Source organism: Lutra lutra, chromosome 11, assembly GCF_902655055.1.
Source record: "Lutra lutra chromosome 11, mLutLut1.2, whole genome shotgun sequence".
Classification (NCBI taxonomy): domain Eukaryota; kingdom Metazoa; phylum Chordata; class Mammalia; order Carnivora; family Mustelidae; genus Lutra; species Lutra lutra.
Window position 1 is genome coordinate 47,426,420 of NC_062288.1, and position 24,745 is coordinate 47,451,164.

Here is a 24,745-nt window from a genome sequence, read left to right on the forward strand (position 1 = left end):
TAAGACTTCTTTATCGTAAGACACAAATAAAGGAGCAATCACAATTCAAGTCTCCTTTAGGGATCTAAAAATCTCCTCCAACAGGACTGTAAAGTCAAAAACTAGGAGCAACTATGAAACAAACCTCCAGACGGTTTAACAATGTGCCATCTACAGCAACCTGAACTTCTTTGCTAAACCTTAGATTTAAATAAGAGTCCAAGACTGCATATACAATCATTACACAATGGTACTTTTTCTATCTTAAAGTTTAATCAGACATTGTAAAAACAGGATTTCTAATCTAGCCATTTCTGATATATCGTCAGTAATTGGGTTTTTGAGTTAACATTACCCTAAGCTACTGTCAAGTGCCAACTAATGCTTGTTGGGGTGTAATTCATTAGATTTTAAAAAAGCAACCACAGCTGGTTCGTTCCTGGGTTTTGGCACCAAAAAGAAAAAAAAAAGAAAAAAGAAAGAAAAATAAGGCAACCACATGAAACCAACCATGTTTACTTACTGCAACATAGAACAAACTCTCGTTAAGAGAAAATTCAGTAACAGAAGCAAATGTGCACTGTGCATCTTAAGTAGATGTTTAACGTTATAAATGGGGAAAAGTGGCAAAATGATAAAAAAACATAAAAATACTAAACACAGTTAGGACATACAGGTTTACATGTACTACTTAAGCTCGGATTACTTCTTTATATCTGATTCCATAAAATTTACATGTCCTATGAAATGGTGGTTCAGAAATAGAGTCATTTTCATGACTGCTTTGGCCTTATTTGCAAATACTATCAAATGTTGTGTTTGCTTTTGTAATCACCACTTGGCATAAGGATAGGTATATATATTAAAAACACTGGAACAAAGAATATAATATTTGATTCTGCAAATAACTTCCCACTATAACCCCCTACCTAAACTTTCCAACAAATGCTGCTGGGCTTTCAACCTAATCATTCCGGTAACTGCATAGCGATACGCTTATTTAAGGTTAAGCAAAAGTTAACCAAAGATGGCACAGATCACTTGCCTCAAAATAATTTGTTACTAATTATAGGCAGGGTAAGTGGAAAGGATTTGTTGGCATACTTCCTTTTATCATGTTTCTGAAGTCAATTTCTAGGACAATGTGTTAAACTAAAGGCAAAATTTAAGAGGATAAATAAAACAGGAAAGAAAAAGCTAAAAACTTTGGGTGAAATATACAATTTCAGCTTTTAGCAATAATATAACCACAAACTCCAGTTTTGTGGGGGGGTGGGGGGTTAAAGGCATTGCTTTATTTTTTGGTTTTCACTTTGGCATTAAATCTGAACTATCTACCTTAGGAAGAATGAGCTGATAAAACTAAGAATTTTGAAAAGGATCTACCTGAACAGACTTTACTAAAACTGAAGCAATTTTCTAGCTATAAATATTTAGTCATTTACAGTAATTTCTAATTACACATATTTCCCCATTAATTGCAGTTTTTCTAAAATATACCTTTTCATATTCCACAAGCATTCACTATATTCAGGTATAATCTTTCCTTTTGTTTTATCCTTGCATAAGGAAGAAGTGCCATAGACTCATAATGTGTTCTGGGCCTGAAAGATTACTCATTTCCTTGTCATTTTACAGATAAGTAAATACAGGTTAACTGACATGCCCGAGGTGAATGATTTAGTGGTTTTTTTTTTTTTTTCCTTCTGTGGAACTTGATAGCTTTCCAGGACGTTATCCAAAACAAAATTTCTTGTAAAAGGTAGCTTTTTTTCCACTGGGTTTCTGTTTTCATTAGAAAAATATGTTTTTTGTGAAACAATCATGCACCAACCAGAATGTCTGCTTTGCTGAAGAGATGGCCACTGGACTCTAGACTGAGCCCGGCACAGATGAGAGAGAATGCACTAACAGTGAAAGAACAGACCAGTGGATGATGAGAACCCCCCAATGGATGCATCTAGAACACGGTGGGGCCACCAACACTTGGTTCTCCTTCACTGGCAAGGATAGGGTTCCTTCTAAGCCATAACTGATTCTAGTATGACAGGGATCTAACGGTGAGCACTTTCTCAAGGTCAAGGAAGAGCAAATAAGTAAAAAACAGTCTTCAGAACTAGATGGTACAAATAATTCTAGCAAAGATGACCAAAATTAAACTATTTTAACTATATCACTAGTATACAGACATCATTTTTTTAATTCCCTAATATACTTAAATAACAAAACGACAGTGTATTACTTCCATAAAAATTTTCAAAAAACACTATCACTTAATGAATTGTATACGTTTATGAACAGGAGAGTCCATCCTACAACTTAACTTGCAAAAGACTGATACCGCTGTCAGTGTTCCACAAATAATTAAATGACAAGATAAGCAACATATCTAACTTTGTGTTGCACAGAAAGCCTGCATCAGAATCATCTAACAGCTCATTAGAAATTTGAGGGCCCAATTTTAGACCTGAAAGTCCAACTCTCCTAGGATAGGAACATGAAGGTGTATTTGAACAAGCTTCCCAAATGATGCTTGCTCACATTCAAAAGTGAATTAAGATTATCGGACTTGTGTAGAATTACATAGCTGATTACTTTTAGTAAAATAATTAAAACACATCTCAAGTGCTTATTTTCCTAAATGGGGTACCAGATAAAAATCTAAAACTGATAAATCAAGAAGTTGTAGTGTAAGGATATTATTTAGCATGTGGGACAAATGAAAGGCATTAAAAAAAAAAAAAGGTTGCTGTAGAGAATAGAACTGGGTTGAACAATCTTATTTGTGTTTTTCCCCACTCTGAGGAAAATAATGCTTTGATAAAATATTAAAAAAAAAGCTTAAGACAAACAAATAAACCCAAAACAACTGAAACAACAAAAACCATACACAAAGGAAACAGAACCTTTGAGAGCTGGTTATAGCTTAGATCTCAAGTGATACCATTTAAGATGAGGAAGGCACGAGGCTATTCATCCTTAAGTGGATAGTTGTAGTCTGTACAGTGGCATGTTTAAACATGTGTCCTTTTATTTTTATTTATTTATTTATTTATTTATTTATTTATTTTTAAAGATTTTATTCATTTATTTGACAGACAGAGATCACAAGTAGGCAGAGAGGCAGGCAGAGAGAGAGGAAGGGAAGCAGGCTCCCCGCTGAGCAGAGAGCCCGATGAGGGACTCGATCCCAGGACCCTGGGATCACGACCTGAGCCGAAGGCAGAGGCTTTAACCCACTGAGCCAACCAGGTGCTCCCTTTTATTTTATTTATTTATTTATTTATTTATTTATTTATTTATTTTAAGAAAACAAAACACAGTAACAAACTCATGTTCTCAAATCCCAGAAATGGACTTCTTCTTTGAATGGATGCTCACCTTCTGGTAAAAGAAGCTCTAGGAAGGAAAGACAAAGACTTCCTGGCCAGCCATATTCAAAAATTTAATCAGGAGCAAGAAAGAGTTCAAAATTTATAATAAAAAGCCAACTTTTATCAAGTACTCATTATGTGTGTAGAAAAGAACACAATGCAAGAAGGTTGCTTAGTAGAAAAGCAGGGAAGTGAGAAACACAAAGCACCAATGGAACTTCCCAATCCAGGACAAGGACAGGTTAATATAAAAGAAATCATTTAGTCAGGGTCTGCAGAGAGACTTCTCTGACTTCAGTGTCTTAAAAAGCAAATCTGTAATCATTATCTGTTGACGTGCCCCCCACTTCCTCCCAATGTAACTGCAAAAGGAACCCAATTATTACTATGTATTTTTTTTTAATTCCTAAGAAAATGAAACACAGCTATGACTTTTATTTACTTGAACAAAGACTCACCTGTGTAATAGGAGCTTTAACAGTTGAGATCCCACACACCGGTCTGCCCTGATTCTTTTCAGTTGGGTCACTAGTACTGTATTATGAATTTCAATTGAAGTATACAAACTTGCAAACTTTTAATGTTTACTTTCTGCTATATAAACATATCAGAGTCAAGGTTATTGTTATTCCCTTAATGACACTATTCTAACAGACCTGCATTCCACTGTTCTTTCTTGAGTACAAGAGAAAGGAACAGAGTTACAAAGACCTATCCTGCTGGGAATTTTTGCATAACCCTGTTTATACCCTGGCAATGTTCTGGGAAGAGGTAAAAGGTAAAGTGAACATCATCTATCCTGTGAATCACTGTAGAGAAAACAATGAAAAGAACTAATGTAACCAAACAGAAACAAACTAGTTGGAAAAATGATAACATATTACCGTAATGAAAAAAATGAGAGGTAACAGATTTCAAAAAATGAGTGCTATAACTACATTTAAAGCATGTGATTTAAAATACAAGATTATTAATAAACTTATAATTTACAAAAATTCAGTTTATATATAAATTTGTGTCCACTTTGCAAAGATAAGGCTAATTTATGTTCTAAATACTCTTTAAATTCTCTTTTCTGAAAAGACCGATTTCTACTTCCTCTGGACAAAAGTATCTTAAAGTAATTCTGCTTTTTTCAGCAGAGTGTCTGAGTTCTGAAAAGATTTGTTTCTAAGAAATATACAATTTATTAGAGCCAAGTAAGCTTTTTCTCTTAGCCTCCATTCACTTCCTAGGATGGGCTTGTAGGGAGTTTTTGGTTTGTTTTCATCTGCCTTCAATGCCTATAGGTGCTTCAAAAGTCAGCACCCCTCAAAGGTAAGCAGCAAGCTACCTTGCTTTAGATTCTTTAGATTTAGATTCTTTAGAATTTTTAGAATTAAAGAATTCTTTAGAATTCTTTAGAATTTAGAATCTTTAGATTCCAGATTTCCAGTTGACATATTTTGTAAGTAAAAATAAAGAATGTTTGGGAAGATTTTTAGAGAATCCCCAAGTGCTATGGTTTAATCTCATTTCTCACTATTTTGAACTCTCCGTTCTCTCCTCTTCTGCATAGATTTACCTTAAGACAGTCAAATGTATGATCCATAATCCAGGATGGAACAGACTTTGACAGTTCATTCTCCTAACTCACATTTACCGAAGGACTAAAGCAATAAAAGGAGAGGCATTTTATTTGATTGAGGGATGTCAGGAAATCTGCTTGTTTATGTTTGAAAAACCAGCCCCACAGAATCTGCAGCGGGGCCACACAGGGGGCTGGGTTTCTCTCTGTTCCTGGAGATGAGATCCCTCTGCTCCACGAAGCATTCCCAGAGAAGAATCAAACATTTGTAAAAGGCATTTAGTAGACAATCTAAACTTTCAGTTCCAGTATTTGATAACCTCCTCCATCCAGAAATCCTCAGAATTTAATCCATATACTCTATTTCTCTTTTTGAATCATCTCCCTTTGTGTTGTTCTCAATGAACACTGAGATTAGCTGTTCACCATCTTCGAACAATAGTCCTTTGTGTCAGTGGTAACGTGAAATAAACCACACCTCCATTTTCTTTTTACTAGACTATTTCAGATTTGTTTTTACCTTTGTTTAGAGGTTTCCTTTAAAATTAGGTGTTTTATTCACCAATTCTGGAGCCATATTTGTTAAACTGCAAATATTCACTACTGAAGAAAAACTTCAGCATTCTGAAAACATTTGGTTAAACGTTCATGGTTTTAGCATGTTTTTCCAGAATGAGACTACATCTAGTGTGTTAAGGCATGATCATATATTTTCCACCTTAAGAAGGGAATTAGGGCTTTGAAAACACTTAGAAGTAAAAGAGCCCTAAGAAGCTGATCACATTTCTGAGATCCCAAGTTTTCTTACTATGCTTCTATAACATGCTCAGCAGGACGTGCTCCTAATCCCCCAGAGGTTTACAGTCTTACTGAAGAAATGCATGTATGTAAAGTGTTACAGTAAGTACAAGGCCCGAGATATTCTAGAGCCTAACTCTGCAGGTAAGGGTGGCAAGAAAAGGTCAAGAAAGACTTCAATTGGGCACCTGGGTGGCTCAGTGGGTTAAAGCCTCTGCTTTGGCTCAGGTCATGATCTCAGGATCCTGGGATCGAGCCCCGCATCAGGCTCTCTGCTCAGCGGGGAGTCTGCTTCCCCTTCTCTCTCTGCCTGCCTCTCTGCCTAATTGTGATCTCTCTCTGTCAAATAAATAAATAAAATCTTCTAATAAATAAATAAATAAGTAAAATCTTAAAAAAGAAAAAAAGAAAGACTTCAATGTGGTGAAGTCTAAGCTAGGTCTGTAGTAGGAGCTCTACCAAGGCCACAAAGCACAAGTAGAAGTTTACAAAGCAAAATGAACAATGGGTACAAAGGTGGAGAGACCTAAAACAGCTGCATCCATTTGGAGAACAGAAACATGGGGAGGGCTCCAGCTCAGAGGACAGGGAGGAACCGGGCGCTGGGAACGCAAGAGTGAAAACTGAAACACCAAGTCAAGGCCCAGATGGTAGCGTGATGTTCTGTAGGACTTTGTTCTGACGGAAGTTTAAGGAGAAAATTAGCAAGGGCAGACAGCTGTGCAGTAATGCCATCCCAGGGAATGGCTGGGAGGACGTAAGACTGAAAAGAGGAGCCCCAAGCAAGAGGCTTACTCACAAGATCAGTCAAGGCAGATGTGGCTGTGAACTCAGTCAAACACAGATAAGTAGAGACCACAAAATTAAGTTATTTTTAAAAGGTAGAATTAACAACTTGGTAAGCAAGTGGAGGTCTCTGGTAAAGAACCGGGAAGAAGTGCAAATAAAGGATTTTTAGCCTACGTGGTGATGTCATCAACTTGGAAAGGCAAGAGAAGTGCAAAAGAGACACTGATCAGGAAAAAAAAAAAAAAAAAAAAAAAAGGAATAAATTCCACATTGGCCTAGCTGAGTGGGAACTGTCCACAGAGCATCATGTGTAAGACTGTTTTATGCTGATGGTTACCTGAGGGCTGAGGGCTGAGTCCTGAGGTACTGGGCTTTTCTGACTTGGCACAAGGACCACGTGATAGATCAGGGGAAGACGCCCAGCAGATAGGGGCAGGGGGACACCCAGGCCAGAGATAAAAATGTAAGAGACATCGCTATACAGAAGTGTGCTGACCATGACAGCAACCAATATCCCCTCCTTAAATTTAAGATCATAGAAATTGAATAAAACAAAAATTCATCTCTTCGGTCCCATCAACCACAGTTCCTATGCTCAGTGAGGAAGGTGGTTAGTGGCTACTACACCGAATGGTCAGAAACCGATTATTTCCACCATGACAGATAGTTCTGTGGGATGATGCAGGGATGGCTCATGTTAGATAAGAGCAAAGCTTGGGGGTGCGCCTGGGTGGCTCAGTGGGTTAGGCCGCTGCCTTCGGTTCAGGTCATGATCCCAGGTCTTGGGTTCGAGCCCCACATCGGGCTTTCTGCTCAGCGGGGAGCCTGCTTCCTCCTCTCTCTCTGCCTGCCTCTCTGCTTACTTGTGATTTCTCTCTGTCAAATAAATAAATAAAATCTTTAAAAAAAAAAAAAAGAAAGAGCAAAGCTTGGGGACAGAACCCTAGGAAAAGAGGAGGGAAGGAAGATGAGTGGAGGGAGAAGAAGGAATGAAAGTAGTTAAAAGAGGGAGAAATCATCCCACTGTGGACCAAGAGGAGAGTTCAAGGAGACAAAAGAGTCAAGAATATGAAAAACTGAAAAGAGGTCAAAAAAGAAAAGGAACAAAAATTTCTTTCTGGTAGTGATTTTTACCCCGGCATTTGGTATACTATTGGAATCATTACCAATTTCTTCAGATGTAAAATGACTCAATAAGAATAATTCACCCACTCAGATGACAGGTTTAGCTTTTAGAAAGTCCCACAGAAAGAGAAATTCTGGAAATGTGACCATTCCCTCTCCGTGTTTTTAAAAAAAAAAAAAGGAAGGCCTTGCCTAGCCATCATCCTTGGCTGTCATCTTTCTGGAAATTTCTAAGGGTCTCTACGTAAGGTCTATATCCTTGCTGAACAGGTTTCTTGAAATCGCATAATAACTATATGCAGACATCAAAGAGCACACAAGATTCTCTTCCTCGAAAAAATCAAACTGACAGAACAGCAGATACCAGTGGGACAGTGAGGAGTTATTTTTTAGTAAGTACAGAGGTCAGAATGAGATGATGAGAAAGTTCTGGAGGTGGGCAGTGTCGATGTTTAAACAACAGTGTGAGCACCATTGAACTGCACACATAACAAATGGTTACAATGGTAAATTTTCTGTCATGTATATTTTACCACAATGGAACAAAAAAAATTTTAATGAAGCTGAACCAAAACATAGGATGGAATCTGGATGTAACTTCTTATAACCCTTGAGGCCTGGGAAATAAAAAGTACCAAACATAAAAGTGGAAAACATTGCTCACAGACATCTGCTCCTCGAAGTCGCATAGGTATTGGTATTAGACGTGTGAGAATATGGGTTTGATAAGCTGTAAGGCAGTAAGCATCTCTAGCTGCTGCTGATACTGCCTCCTGTGAAACTGTCAATGGTCTGGAAAAGTGAATCAAATTAGAGCTCTAAAAGGTACTAACAGAATGAAAACGTTATTAGGTCACTTTCTTCAAGATGGCATTTATACCCTTTTTTTTTCATATTTACACGTCAGATCAACAGCTGCAGTTAGTTGGTAGACCAGCAGAGCATAAATATGAGGAAGAAAGCCCAAGGCCGCCATGTTTGTACAGGCATAATCCTCGCTTAGGGATTACCGGGAGGCCACTGTCCCATGAATCACCACTCACACATTCTCTGACAGGCCCTGGAGCAAGGCTCAGGGAAAGAAACACTGCAGGGATCCTAAGGGAAGCCACGGGCTCCTTCCGTTTGTGTTACTGTAACCAGGAGGCAGAAAATGAAGCTAAAAATCACATCAAAGTAGGTGAAAGTTCATGAATGTAAAATAATACAAGCCAACAAATTTTTATAAATATTCGATACAGAGCCTCACATGGATCTTAACTACTGACTTCCTCGCATCAGCATTCAGACTCTTTCTCACAAACAGCGAAAAACTGGAGGTAAACACTTGCACATTCATTGGATCATATACCCTATTTCTCCTCCAAAGGTATTAACCAAATACGGAGAATCGCACCACCTTTTAATCAAAAACAAGTTTTCCTTGGCTACTATTTGGAGCTCCACTCAGATCATACAGGGATTCTGCTGGTGTCCCAAACTGACAGAATCACCTCATGACTATATGCTAAAAAGGTACCAACATAATGCGAGAACAGACACTGGAGGAAGAAACCAACCAAAGAGAAAGAATGAAAAAAGGAAACAAGAAAGACAGAAAAAAAATCAAGAGATGAGTCATACTATACTTACAACTTTCAGCCTGATAGTCTGGCACAAACTGCTCATCATTGTCAGGTACCTGAGCTGAAGGAAAAAAAAAAAAAAATTAAAAAAAATTAAGAGAGAAAGTGCTAAGGCATAAGGAATGTCAAGCAAGATCTTTTTCGGCTCAGATCAAACCTATGATTATTTGCCAATGACCTCCTATTTAAAATGGGATTGAGAGCAATACTTGGGAGAGGAAAGAGAAGCAACCATTGATGTCAACTAGAAAACACAAGTGTCAGAAATGTAATTGTGGCAGTTGTGGTCCTTCTGAACATCACCTGCCAGATGGAAATAAAAGAAACATACAAAATATTAGAAGCTACTGGATTTCTGTTAGCTGCAGGGCTTCTTTTTAAGAATGGAGTAAGAAGTATTTCAATTCACCCATGGCTCGTGCTGCAGCAGCCACTATACTAACTACAGCATTCTTTCAAAGGATGTGCAGTTACACACATCCCTCTGCTTTGACAGAAATGCCTCCCTCTAGTATGTTCAGTCAATTGAAAATGAGACGACCATAACTAAAAATGTTTGACCTAAATTTGGCTGAGATATGCTACAAAGTTTTTTAGTGAAAGCATATCCACTGACTTTGGTCATATAGAAGAATAAAATATATTTTAGTGATTATGTCATAACAATAAAATTATAAATAATAAAAATAAATTCCATCGTTTCCCGCAAAATATTTTTCTGGCAACTATACAACACTCATGAAAAGAATATCACTATTTCGTCAATCCTCGTGTCAAATAACTTCCCTATTTTTAGTAAAGAAAAAACTACTGGAGAGCAAGGACTTAATGCATTCAGCAGCAATCAAAACACAAGTACACTTTTCCATTTCTAAAATATTTTTGTCACAGTTGATTCAGACATCAAAATAACCTATTCCAAATTGACAAGATATTACTAAAACAAGCTTTCACATGCACACACAAATATACACACTCACACACACACAAATGACCTAAAATAGAAGTTAGTTCCTTTTAATTTGGTAAAAATAGAGGAGTTATCCTTTTTAACTTTGGCTATGATCTGATTACTAGTATTACTTTACTAGTAATATCTAACACTGAAATGTTTCATCCAGTCAAGTCATATTAAGATAGATGTCAATTAATTTTTTTAAAAAGAGCCTGCTGTGAATGGGGAATGTTTATGAACATAATCGTTCTCTGTGGAAAAAGTTACAGGTTGGTAGGTGAATGAGTTAAAAAAATTCTCTTTAAAAAGAAATTCTATATTTAAAAATGTATATAAAAAAGAAATACAACATAGATAAGATTATTCTTTAGTATCAGCTTATTTAATCACATTTTTAAAAGCAGAAATTCAAAAAAATAACAATAAAATAAAAGTAGAAATACTTGGCTGAATAAAACTAATGTCATATTATGAAGAGCAGAACCAATGATAATCTCGCCGATTATTAAAATATATACAGTCTGACATTAAATTATTTCCTAACATTCTCTGTACAACAACACATCAGCTCATTAAAGACAAATTCCATCCTCTGTCACCAAAAAAATTAGGAACTTTCTTCCAAGTTATAAATGATCAGCACATAATGGAAGAAGAGATTTTTTTTTTCCTCTTCATATTCTACTTCTGTCTGCTACCATGGATAACGAAAGCCATGAAAACTTCAAGTCATGGTTTTATGACTTCCTATTGGTATAAAGTGTGTACACTATTTTAACCTATTTGAACTGTATTTTATTCATCAGTTTAATAGTGGTAATACGGGTTTCCTGTGACAATTAAATTAAATGCTAAATGTTACTTATTTTTTCCGAACCTTCACCTCCCACCCATTTCTTTCAATTCATACACACAAAACTACTTCAGTCATTACAATGCAAGGTTAAAATCTTCATTTCTCCTGAATTATATTGGAAAGGGATAAAAATAGCAGGTAAATGAATACATTAGTATTCTCTTAACTATAAACATTTTTGACATTACAGCAAGCTCATTTTTCCCACAGATTCATCTAAGTGGAGAAACATCCTTTAAAATAAGTCTTCACAGCAAAAAAATACAAAAACGTTTTCAATATCTATTTAATAAATAACAGCAGGTAGACAGAACTAAATCCTACACATTTTTTCCATCATACCCACATGTTTTGGTTTTCCTTCTAAATTAACAGCTAAACAGACATAACTATTGAGATGCAAAATTATCAACCACAGCAATTTCTACGCTTTTAAAAAGCCAACATTTACAAGAATCTAATAAAAATGTAATATCCCTTTACAGGAATAGTTAAAAATAGCTGGTGAGTAACAAAAATATATTTGTAACTAAATGTGCTGGTATGAGTGTCCTAAAGGCCAGACATTATTTTTTCCTTACTATCATAAGACAAAATTGCAACTCTGTGATATGTTTCACTGCAAGAAAGACATAAAAATCACTGATGGATACGTGGTATGTGTTGGGATAAGCATAGGGGGAGCCAAATTTTAGAAGAAGCTGGAAGTTATACCTCACAAACATAAAGAAAAGAGGTCCATAACAATTTGTAAAAAGAATAAGAATTGCTGTAAGAATTGTATTTCTGTTCTAACTCCTTCACATACTGAATAAATACTTCACACTTATGCCTGAACATATTACAGCATTTTAACAAAAAACATATGACTCACATTTTCACAGAAGCTAATCTGAAAAAACGGAATAGACCCAATGAAGCAGCATGCTACTTAAATAGACAAAGGCTTAAGTACACTTCTAATTTCAAGTTAGAGTAAAAGGAAAGCAGTTAACAAAAAACACACGTTGGATCTGGGCAGGGAAAATATGACAAAGTATTGCCACACTCATATCATACGTTTCCTTTTCTCCTCAGTTCACAGGAATTCTGTGAAGCAGCAAACTATAGCTGCCTGAAAATTTGTGGCAAGCCATACTAACTCCAAAGTGGAAAATTAACCATAGAGGCCAACCTTTAAAAAGCACTATTTTCACTGCTATCTATTATAAACTAGGCTTGGAATAATCACCTTTGGGGAATGAAAATGCTTCCCCAGACTATGTAATTAAAGAGAAAGGGGAAGAGTAAGAAAGGACAAGGGGGGAAAGTACAGACCAAAAGACCAATAAAAGGCTTTCAGGAAGATTAAGCATGTGGATTTTATTGGTAAGAGCTGGACGGGCCCTATCAGTTCATTGCACAGAAATAGACAAGTTGCCATCAAGTCTCGGGACTCGGGCTTTGAAAGGGTAGTATCTGCCCTCTCAGCTCTTTGCTTTACCTAGATTATGGTCCAGAGTTGTTGTGTTTTGTTTCGTTTTGTTTTTTTTCTCTCTTTTAGTGCGTAGCAATACATATTACAAGAAACAAGCTCATAAAAATACTAATCATGATCTGGATGCCACAGAATCACTAACCCTCATTTTTGGTTTCAACATACTTTCTTAACTAACATTTCCGGGGGTGGGGGCGATTTTTAAATAGAGTTCCTTTATTTTAGGCTAAAACTTTCATATGAAACACTAATTACTTAAGAGAGGGTGAGAGTTTTAAGTATGTCCAAGGTTGGCTGCAGGCAAGTAAAAAGTTCCCGTTCCTTACAAACTAGGGGACTGTGGAGTTTTCTTTTAAAGCCGGGAAAAAAGTGGAAAAATTACAAATGGAACAAATGTCAAGTATAAAAGGGGTTAATATTTAATTAAAACCAGTTCTATCCACTGTAACAATGACCTGGAGCCAAACAAGGCGGAAGATGTATGAGTCATTCTTTCTGCCTGTGAATGAGACAGCTGATCTCCTCAGCAATTCCTCCAGACAAGCAGGCAGAACTGGAGTTCTGCCTCCATTCACAAAAACACAGTCCAGCATGAGCCATGTGGCCCAACCGCAATCTTTTCATGTCACACCCTTCCAGAGAACTAAAGCAAGTCAACTTGAACTTGCAATAAACACACCAATTTTATTGCTCAGTCTGAAATACAGCTCAGATCCCTTAACATATACATTTAAATAAATGACAAGTTTACAAAATTAAATCTACATATAGCTAGACAGACCTATCTATCTATCTCTCTATATATAGATATATAACTATAGATATATATATTATAGAGAAACTTTTCACAAAAATATACATTATAAAAGCAAAAAGGAAGGAAAAAGGAAAGGAGGAGGAAAGGAAGGGACTAAGAGTGGAGGGAGGTGGGGAGGGAAAAAATCATTAAAGAAATGTTCTTGCCTATTATTCAGATTTTCTTTATCCTGAGATTATAACAGATTATTGCTGAACTTTGTAGCATTTCACTTTGAATCAAAGAATTAGCAACAAGTTTCTATGAATAAACTTGAATTTTATTTTAAATAAAATTAAAACAACAGGAAAATCAACCTTTGCTCGGTGGTATTCTGTTTAATCCTGAAATGAAGCTTCAGGCCACGGAACAAAATAATCATGAAGCCACTAAGCCTGGTTTTATACCACATCCGCTTTTAAAATTAAAAATGATTGTACCAGTGTATAAGCATTAATTAATACAGTAGTATAAACGTATTTAAAGATATGAAAAAAGGGAGGGAGGCTATTTCCCCATGACAGAAACATCTTTAATCCTTGATGCTCTGAAAGAAAGAAAACAGTAAGTTTCAGCTGTCTTCAGTCTCGGATCAGCTTCCATTCCTAACTCTACACTGACCTATAGTGACTTGGAAACAAGTATAGCTTAAGAGCTGTTGTTTCTATTTCCTAATACTACGGAGGTCTGACTTTATTATTATTATTATTTTAATTACAAGCTTTTGTATACACGTGAAAGGAAATAAAGTTATATTATGAGATTCAAGAAATGACCATTTCTTGTAACTGAACCAGAAAAACAGTATTCATTAATACTTATTAGGGCCCTCTGGAAAAAGTATATCTAAGCTATATCACATCCAAGTTCTATTTTTAACAAACTTTTTTTTTAAATTTTGCAAGTAGATCCTCGATGAAAAGACATTTATATAATTCCAATAAATGTTTAAAAATATACATTTACTCTACCTGCTATCTTTTAATCAAGTCCAAATAAGAAGTCTTCTTTTCATATTTTAGAGTATTTCCTGGTACAACAGAAAGAGGAGTAGTAGCACCCCTCCCTCCTACATGCTAAATGATTCTTGCTCAATACTAAGAAAAAGTATGGACTTCTGTAATTTAATGCTTAATTCTCATTTCCTTTTTTATGTAAACCACATAAAATAATGTAGTTTTTAAAGTCTTTAGCTCTTACCGTTATCACAACAAAAAAAATTAATGAGCACATATCCAATTTATGTTCCATTTTAACGAGTAACAGTATAATTGTTTGAAAAATAAAAATGAGCACATGATGACTACTGTGTATTGTGGAGGACATGGACAGCGAGAACGAAGAGCACACATCATTGAAAGAAACTTCACAAGAATAAATTTAGTATCAGCTACTGAAGTAAATAGAGAGGATACAATGACATCTCTACTGTTAAGCCAACCTATTATTTGAAGGTCACACAAAACAATAGAAAAAAAAGAGCCTTATCTACATGAAGTAATAACCTTTGGTGTAGAAAGATTGTTCTTGGAGATAAAACTCTGATTCAAGTATGGGGGTAGCAGGAATATAACATCACTGAAAAACATCCTACCCTGTGACAGCGAATCACTGTTGTCTCTTTTCCTTAATATCACTGATGAAAGGGAACCTCAAGAACACCTAGATCCACGCCAAAAACAATGTTCAAAACTTGCTATGCATTTATATTACATACATATGAAATTTATTATCTCTTCAAGCTGTGTTAGCAGGTAAGCTCTCATAAGCAATTTGAGAAGAATGCAATACTTTTAAACTCAGTTTTATATATTTCTGTTTCTCTCCCTCACACACAAAAAGGTCCATTTTGGCTATGAATTTCTAGGACACCATCTACTAAAGCAGCACTTAAAACAGGTTGTTAAGAATAAGACGTTACAGTGATGCTGATAGGATTGATGTATGAACTCATTATTTCATGGGATCAAATAATTGAAATTGCCTTTTCATCAGTAGCAATCTAACTCAAAAGACAAAGAATCAATAAAGAATTGTACATAGTGGGGCGCCTGGGTGGCTCAGTGGGTTAAGCCTCTGCCTTCGGCTCAGGTCATGATCCCAGGGTCCTGGGATCGAGCCCCGCATCGGGCTCTCTGCCCGCAGGGAGCCTGCCTCCACCTCTCTCTCTCTCTGCCTGCCTCTCTGCCTACTTGTGATCTCTGTCTGTCAAATAAATAAATAAAATCTTAAAAAAAAAAAAAAGAATTGTACATAGTAAAATTATAATATAAAGTAGCTATGGCAAAACTTAGAGACACTTTTTAAGTGCTACTGTGGTCACTGAAAACATTATCTTTTCAATTTTCTTCAGGATGAGGTGTGAATGTATTTAATTGTGATAGATATGTTAAAAACATTTAAATTGCAGTGTTAGTACTTAGAAAGTGATACTAATACAAAGTTATATTCTTTACAAACATATTTTTTATCTCCGTTTAGAAATTAAAAATATACTTCCATGCATCCCCCCAAATTACAGGACTTTAGCAAATTGAAAATACTGGCTCCAACCCTCACCCTCAAATAGTCCTACCTTATCTACCCCTATTTGTCCTTAGATGTAAAACCCATTTCATAATCCATAATAATTTACGTATGACTAATCCATATGCTGTGCTTTGAATCTAATTTATAAAAATTCTTCCAGGAAAAAACAAACATCTTGGGATAAATCATTTCCCAAGTATTCGTGGCTTTGAACACTTTTTAAAAACATGATTTTCATATGACACAACCTGACACTCACGTCTAATAAGATTTTTAGACCTCTTTAACTTCCCAGTGGGATTCTAACTCATGAGAGAAACTTGGTTAATTGCCAGTGATCTTTTTTAAAGGGATCAAGACGCCTTAAAATTCCATGGTCACTTTTTTGGCTACCAAGCATTACGAAAAGAAATATATAAACAGTCCCTCATCTGCCAATTTGGAAATGTTTTAATTTCTGGATGTCCAGAAGGACAACTCTAGCTACAAATAACCCAGTATAATTTTAAGATCTCTTCTTAGTTCAAGATATGAGATAAGTTAAAAAGCTAAAACAAATAATATAATGATACAGAATTGCTAAAAATAAAAAATGCAATCTATTAACAAATAGTAAAAAAAAAAAAAAAACTCTCCATTCTTAGATTTTAAAAGTCCTATTAATAATATTTTGCTTACATCAGGATAGGATAAATTAATGTAAACTAATTGGAAAACTGTTTATATTATTGTAAAATGCAGTTTTATCCATAATTTGTAAACAGTCGCCCACCTGGGTATTCAATAAAACACCCCGAGGATTAATTCCTTAACTTATAAAGCTTATGAATTATTTTCTAAGTAAAGGTCCATGTTCCTCCAAATACATCGGTCATTTTTAGGTTTATTTTATATAAAGTTAAATCTTCAAATCTGATTTACAGGTATACTAATAATCATGGGTAAGAATATATTCAGTGCAGAGTTTTAAAAGATTAACTTGGATAAGTTATTCAAATCACTTACCAAGTGACAAATAAATAAAACAAGTCAAAGACTACTAAAACTGATTACAGAATGGCAAGAGTCTGTCACAGAATCCGCATTTTAAAATCCCAGAAACAAGAGTTGCTATGCACAGGCAAAATCTGCCAGCAAGTGCACTGACTTGGAATCAATGAGACTTAAACATCTAAGAACCAACAAACCTTCGAGAACAATTAAAATAGATACTTCAAGTTATTTTAGATAAGCGAACACATTTCCTCATAAATGTAATGTCCTCACAACCTCCAACTTGGCAAAACTACCTGATCAAAGTTAATACAACGACCTCTGTGCAAATTTTTCTTGAAAAAGTTAGGTTTGACTGTATGGTTTATGTTGCAATAGTAAGTAATCTATTGCAGTAAGTTTCATTTACAGAGACAAGCAAAATGACCTTTAAATATAACTAAAACTGTCATTAATACTTACCTTTTATGAACATGCAAATGCAACCACCCTTTCAAAAGGGCTACTAGAAGAGCTATTTAACTTAAAAGATGTCTACAGACTGCAAAAGCTTTTTGGAGAACTAGAATATCAGCAAAACAAAGAAACTTATTTTACATGCTAACAGCAACTTGATGAACTGCAAGCAAGACCACCGATAAAACCTCGCAGTCTTGGCTCCAAGTAGCAACAGCCACACTTGGGTTCCATTTAAAGAGACTCTCTCTCTTCCTTTAACAACCTTAAAAATCTGTTCCAAAAATTGCATGTTTCCCAGATAACATACAGACAGAAATACAAATTATACTCAAAGCTTAAATAGATGGAATTTTCTCTTTGTGTTTCCCATAAAACACATCATAGGACAAAATTAATATTTCACATTTATGACAAATCCAAAAAGAAAAATCCTCAAAGTATGGACACCAACAAAAGTCCCTCAACATTAGGCATTTCTCAAGTTGTATTAAGCTGTATTGAAGCAGTATCTCATTGTTCCTATAAAATAAAGTTTCACCCAATAAAAGATAACAATAGATTACAACACAAAATTTTACTAAAAAGTAATTAAAAATAAGAGTAATGCCTTTACATGTCACCTTGCTATAGTAAATAAATCCTAATAAAAGTGACACAAAAGCAAAAATCAGTTTCAGCAAATATCACATAATAGTAACAAACAGAAAACATTTCTTTAAATCCTCAAATCCCCCAAAGATTTTTTTTAAAGCCATAGATTTCCTAAGTACTGGATACACACCTAACGTTCTGTGTTGTGAACAAGGTGGGAAGAAGACACTTGCACTTAAATCTTGAAGCATCCCGTCCTGATGAACCCAGAGAAACTAATTTCTGCCATCAGAAAAGTCCTCCACCAGAACACCAAATAATGATATGCGCTGCTCTAAAAGAAACAGCAAGCCGAGTTCTGGCTCTAGGAGGTCTCTCGAGGTACAATAATATAAACCTGATCAATTGCAATTAAAATCTGAACAGAGGCTTAGAACTTGAAGTCTTGGTGCATTAGTTCTTGCCAAAAGCAGATGTGATTGTGAGCTGGAAGCAATTTCTCCTGGTAATTTGTGATGACACTGGGTAGTGCAGCCCCAGATTCCCCAAAGACAAACTCATCAGAGACTCTAATGTATGCATGACACATGAGGTGGCTCTTTTAGAGCTCAATTAATTGGGCTGAACATTAAGACAGCAAGTTCAGGACTTTTTTTTCCCCCTTCTAGAGTTGCTTTTCCCCTCCTTTTAAAGCAATTTTTTTGCCTTACCTTCTGCAAGCCATGTTTCCTGTAATTGACTTAGATCTTGAAAGAGTTCTAAAAAACAAGTCAGAGACATAAACAAAAGATTTGAAAAACCTTTAGGCTCCATTAAATGGAAACGTGTGTCATGAAATTGGTATTAAGTATCAATTTAATTTGGGGAGAGGAGTCAATATAAAAAGAAAATAGGATTCATGACTTAAATACCTCAATAATCCTGCCATTTTAATGGCTATTAAGCAATACTTCTCTATGAAATTCTTTTAGTGAATTAAATAATGAAGGCAATATTTCCCCCCCCTCTTAACAAATAACTTAATAAATAAGATTAGGGACATCAAACATACATATACTAGGATTCACAAAAAGGCTCAGGTGAAGGTGTGCCTATCGTGTACACCTTTCTTAAATAGGGTCAAGTCTTGCAGAGGAAAGAGTAGAAAGACTGACAATCACTTTCTCTTCATCTTCTGAACCTTATATAAAAGATGGGAACAGTACATGGTATAATTCTTAAAGTACTGTATGCTTTTGAGTTTCAATGCCTCCAAACTAAAAGGGACAACTTTTAAATACAAGATCTTAGAGGAAAATTTCCACATTAATAGATTTACAAAAGTCAAAGTGAGATAATTCCCTGGCACCTGTTTATTATCAAGTCCAAAACTGTGTATTCTGTCATAATGGGAGGGAGAGGGTATCCAATATGTATGAAAATTTGAGTTAGGTTTCAGAATTCAACATGCCTAATCAAAATGCCAAACTGAACTTTGATAATTAAATCTAAGTAATTAAGTTCATTATGAATGCTCCCGTATAGTTGGAATACTTTATAATAAATTGACCTCCTAACCAACAGTGCATAGAAAAAAAAAAAATCTGCAACCTAATCTCCCAAATAGGTATACTAATTATAAATTAGGCCTTAATTATGATTCAGTGAACACTTGAAGGCCTATAAACAAAATATTATGACCTTACCATGTAGTCATCAAAATCATCCCTGAAAAGCTTGCTAACAGTAAATGGTTTTAGTGTAAGGGGAATGGGAAATCAAACAATGATATACAGCATTTAACTTCTAATAAAGTGGAAAGGAGAAATTAAGTAGCATACCTAGCTGCTTACTTTGTCCCACGGTGTTGGATATTTTTAAATTGTTACCTCGGTGTATGGGATTAGTTATGTGCCATATGGACAAGAGTACTTAAACACAAAAGAATGATTAAAAGAAGGATGTCACTGTTAAGTTTTTATTTCCTTCCTTCATTAGTTTGTGACAGGGCCATAAAATATCCTCCAGTGCAAACTGTCACATTATGTTAATTGCTCCAAGTAAAAGTCTCAGTTAAATGCAGTAATTTGAAAGATTATTATTTTTAAGCTAAGACTGAAGTGCTCCTCTCCTTTATGGGTTGGAGAGGATAGGTAAAGATCAAACCTCACCTTCTGAATCATGAGCCAGATCTCTGTTAATGAATTTTCTTTTCCTGACATTTGTTGGTTTCTCGTTACAATTTCTCCCACGCTGATTCTACAAAGGGAAAGATAAAATCCTTTAAAAAAATGTAAACCTCAGATGTCACACACACAAAAGACACATACATATATAAGTCTGCGGGATCCTTTCCCTAAATAAAAGAATAAAAGCCCATAGTATCAATTCTAATACTCATTTTCAGCGTTCACTTGACAGTGAAAGCTTAGGCTGAGAATTCAACAACCAGGGAGAGCTGCTTCCCAGCGCCAAGCTAACACACTACTACTTATCAGTCATATATTCATGGCATCTCAGCATCAAAACAACATTAAGCAATCACACTTAAAGTCGTTTTTAGCTGGATCAAAGCTAGACTAAAATACCGTGAATTTTATTCTCTCTCATACCACCCCCCAAAACAAAAAATAAAAATAGAGTGGTGAAATTTTTAAAAAAGCCTGAGGAAAAAATGAGACGATAAAAAAAGAAACAAAAACACCCCATGTAAACAAAAAGTGTCAGCATTTGTCTCAACTTCATTCTTTTCAATGTGGCAGACAAACCCAGCCAAAAACTTTGAGTGCAGCAGCTGCTGCTGCCCTCCGTCTCCTCTTCCACTCATCTTGGGCACTTTAATCAGAAAAAAAAAGGGGGGGGTCTTAAAAACAAAACTATGCCTTATCCAAATCACTGAAAGGTAAGCTCATTTTGAAGATTGGGCTTCTAGAAGCAGAGTCGCCCTACAGTGGCAACAAAGCAGATAAAGTATCTGCAATCCCAGCCCCCTTACCCCCTCCCTTCTCATTCTCTCCCTCCTCCCCCCTCCCCCGCTTGGAGTCAAGTTTATAAACAGCAACTTTCGAACTGATCACTCACATTGGTGACCATGTAAGGCACTTGCTGGTCATAAAATCCATCCATTCTGCTTCTCTTCGCAAATCTCAGCTGAGTGTTTTATATTTTGAGCATTTAGCTGGAGATTTCCTCGGGATCTGGACTTCTATCAACCTAGAGGGGAACAAGATGGCTTTTAGGCTTAAAAAAAAAAAAAGTCATGAATGAAGCTCTTGAATTTGCATAGCTAATTACCCTCCGACAGTCCCATTCACAAAAATAACCCTCCCTACACCGCCTCCTTCACCTGGATCCAAAGAGAGCCAAGAGAGTTCACAATTTACATATTTTCGGCAGTAGCAAAAATCCGAACAAGAGGCGATGTATTTATTTACACTCTCGATGTTTCCCTGCGCGGTCGGTGCACCCCGGGCAGCTCTGATTCGCAAACGTGTGCAAAACTAGCAATGGCGATCAACGAGACTTGCTTTGCACCTAACGGGACTAAAGAGACGGAGACACCTCTTTCGTAAGGATAGTTTTTGCAACCCACAACCATGCAATTATCTGGAGAGACATAAAAAGTTGTTGGAAAGACCCACCTGAAGGCCACGCTAGGCGAACGGCTGCAAAAAATTCCCTCCAAATTTAATAAAAACATTAATTATTGCCCAGCACTTCCCTTTGGAAGCCGAAAGCGCCTCTGACAGAGCTCAATTCGGTGGTTTTTCCTCTACTTCTCCTCCAGGGGCCTCCAATCCAAACTGATGGATCGCTGCCTCCCATTGGCTCCGCGTCTCTTTCACAAGATCAGATTTCGAGCTGTCAATCAGGCGGCTTGCTGCCCCTTCTCGTGGATCTCTCGCGCCCCTCTTCCTAGCGGATTCTCCGTGGGCTGGCGCAGTATCCACAGCCTGCAAACGCCACAGAGGAAATCAACTGCCTTCCTAACGCGCTGCTTATTGTTAAGGCACTGAAGGGACACTGAAGCCATGTGTACCGAGTCGCTAGTATTCCTTACCGGTGCGTTTCGTCCACTATTGGGCTGATTGCCTAAATCACTTTTGTTCGGTTCGGGTATATACTCTGAAGTGCGACCCACCAAGCCCATGCCTCCCTACTCCCCCGAATCCTCTCCCTCAACATCTCCAGCACCGCCGCCCCCCTACTTTTAACCTGATAAGGCGCCCACCTCGGTCCTTAGACTTGTTTCCACTAAGCTTTCGGCCCAAATTCTTTGCCCGTTTTTCAACACCCAGCGCCACTTTTTAAAGGCCACCCTCAAGTAAAACAAGACCCTATCATTCATGGGACAGTAAAATAATCTATGAGTAAAAGCACGGGGAACTGAGGAATTGCTTGTTAGAGGCGGTTGCGTTGGGAGGGAATTTTAGCAGGACCACAGACCAATCTAGGTGAGGAAAAGTATAAAAAGCAAATGTATCCTACACGTGCACAGGGACAAGATGCATCCAGCCCACTGTGGAGGTGGGGGGGCCCAGGGGGGGAATGGGGTGGCTCGGATATCCTAGGACCCGCACGTTTCCTGAGCTTTTGTTATGTACACACAGAGGTGGAGGGTGTCACTTACTGTACTTGACGCTTTCACTTCCTCTCCAGCTTTTAAACCGCCAGAGCCCGGAGCTGGGGGCGAGCGGTGATGGGGCTCGGGTTTCAAGGACAATGATCGGGATGTTAAAAAGTGTGGGCTGCAACTCTGAAACCACTTGCCCTGACGCGCCTATGAGGCTTGGAACTGTAAAAAAGTCGCTTTGGAAGCAGCCTCGGCCTGACAGTAGATGGGAGGCCGTGGGGATGGGACCAGGGACTTAGTGGTGTTGAAATTCTCTTGTGATCCTGATGGCGATCAGAGCTGGAGACCAAAGGACGTTTCCGGCAGCTGTTCCGCCCGTAGGGAAACGTGCTGCAGTTCTCAATTTCTATTTGAAAGTTTCCTTCCTTAAATGGAACGTGATGGAGACGCATTTACATGAGAGTGTGAGCCCACAAGACTCAATTCCAGACCCAAGGAGGGAATTAGGAGGGTAAAGATATATTTAAAAAAATATATATATATCTTTTTTTAAATAAACAACAACAGAAAAAGTATTAACTGGGAAACACCCAATAATTGTGGACAGCAAGGACACCCACGGTGCATTCCGAAACTAGTGAGTACGAGTAGCCCGTGCAAACGCGAGCATCTACAGGCATTTTGGGCGGGAACTGCACTTTAACCTTGGTCACGGAAGGGTTCCGGGCACAGCCTGGGTCTCCAAGCGGAATGGTGAGGCTCTGGGGTACACCGAGGGTGCAGTCAGGCGGGGAGCCATTAGCAAGGGTGTCCTGCCGCCCAGCATTCCCAGGATAAACCAGCTTGGGTAACGTGAGCAACAGTTTCCAAAGACCTTCTCAGCGGCCAGAGCCTGACGGGTAGCCAGGGCAACCGGGAGGGGGCGGAGCTTCGCGGGTAGGCCCCCGCGAGGTTCTCGCCTCAGCCAATAGTGTATCGTATGTTCCCAGCCCATTGTTGTTTATTGCTGACCCCGCAGCGCTCCGCTAGGAGATTGGCCGCTTCAAGGGAAGGGGCGGAGCTTCTCCCGTCCCTGCAGCCACCTTTCGGCTCCATTCACAAAATTCCGGCCTTTCCTGGTCACGTGGTTGGGGGCGTAGAGGGGCAGGGGAAATGACACAACAAAGGCCCAAGTTTCCCAAACCAAAAAACTTTTTTCTACCCCTCTATCTCCGCTATAATTCGTCTCTGAACAAATACTATTTGAGGAAAAGGAGGCTTAGGTCTGAGAACAAGAGGAAAGGAACTCAGAAATTAAAGGCTCACAGGGCGACAATCTCAGGGTGCCCTTACTACGAGAAAAGCTGCGAAAAGGAGCGGGGAGAAAGCCTAAGGACAGACTACTAACTTGCTTGCTGCTTCAAGCCATTGCTTTTAGAAGTGCAAAGTTCGATTGCAGATTTCAGTTTTCTCAACCAGCTTCCTGTAGTTTTCAATTTTACCTTTCATTCATCCCACAGTTTCCTTGTTAACATTTTGAACTTTCATTTAGGAATACTGCAGGATTTTTCTGGCTGACAGTTTTAGTTTCCACTTCCCAAGTCCTCACTCTCACGGGCTCCGCAAAGCACTCCCTCTTCTCCCCACCAACGCTAGACTGGCAAAAAGAAGCAGCGCCCTAATCCTCCGATTTTACTGTGTAGTGAGGGCGGGGAGGGGGGGGGCTCCACAGCTCCGCCTTTGGATTCTTTAAACGCACTCAGCTCTTAACTATTTGATCTTAACAGTAATTGAAAATGATGTTATGTGAATAAGCAGACAGTCAGTCTCGCTACAGCTCAGTTTTGTTGATACAGCACAATTTTTCTGAGATAAATGTGCCCCTCTAGCAAGTGAACTATTGGACCATGCTCTTTTCTCCCACTTTCTCTTCTGCCCTTTCTCTTTCCCTTTTGTGCTATGATACCTAATGAAACACTAGCTTTTAGTTTGGCTGCTGTTTATCTTCTGGGTTTGGCACTGGGGGGGGGGGGGGAACAATAGACCTAGATGCCTAACATATTTCAAGGACTGAAAAATTCGTTTTTCAGAAAAAGTTGCCATTGTGGAAAATGTCTATAGAGAGGAAGCTGTTCTGTCCACAGAGAGGAACGTCAAAAGTTGCTCAGAATTTCCACTACTTTTGAAAGTGAGTCTTTAAGAAAAATCAGCTTAGTAAATGCCAGTCCTTGAATGGAAAATTTCATTTTGGCAGGATTTCAGGCAAAGAATGGCAGAGAAGAAGCCAAGAGGCTTTGACAT

At 37.6% G+C, this 24,745-nt stretch overlaps 1 protein-coding gene across 7 annotated transcripts in view; it reads right to left on the reverse strand.

Moving 5' to 3' along the window:
* ETV1 (ETS variant transcription factor 1) overlaps window positions 1-24,745 on the reverse strand; it is a 103,226-nt gene that overhangs the window by 72,216 nt on the left and 6,265 nt on the right. Inside the window, exons 1-6 of one of the 7 annotated variants that reach the window (XM_047695537.1) lie at window positions 21,534-21,917; window positions 21,276-21,435; window positions 20,974-21,105; window positions 20,064-20,151; window positions 18,624-18,671; window positions 9,265-9,318 (exon numbers count right to left, since the gene is read on the reverse strand). In XM_047695537.1, the coding sequence (XP_047551493.1) occupies window positions 9,265-9,318; window positions 18,624-18,671; window positions 20,064-20,151; window positions 20,974-21,018 (235 nt within the window). In that variant the 5' untranslated portion in view covers window positions 21,019-21,105; window positions 21,276-21,435; window positions 21,534-21,917. Of the gene's footprint in view, window positions 1-9,264; window positions 9,319-18,103; window positions 18,374-18,623; window positions 18,672-20,063; window positions 20,152-20,632; window positions 20,796-20,973; window positions 21,106-21,238; window positions 21,436-21,533; window positions 21,918-22,522; window positions 22,889-24,745 lie in introns of those variants that run through there. The other 6 variants (XM_047695536.1, XM_047695540.1, XM_047695538.1 and 3 more) reach the window with 6 other exon arrangements.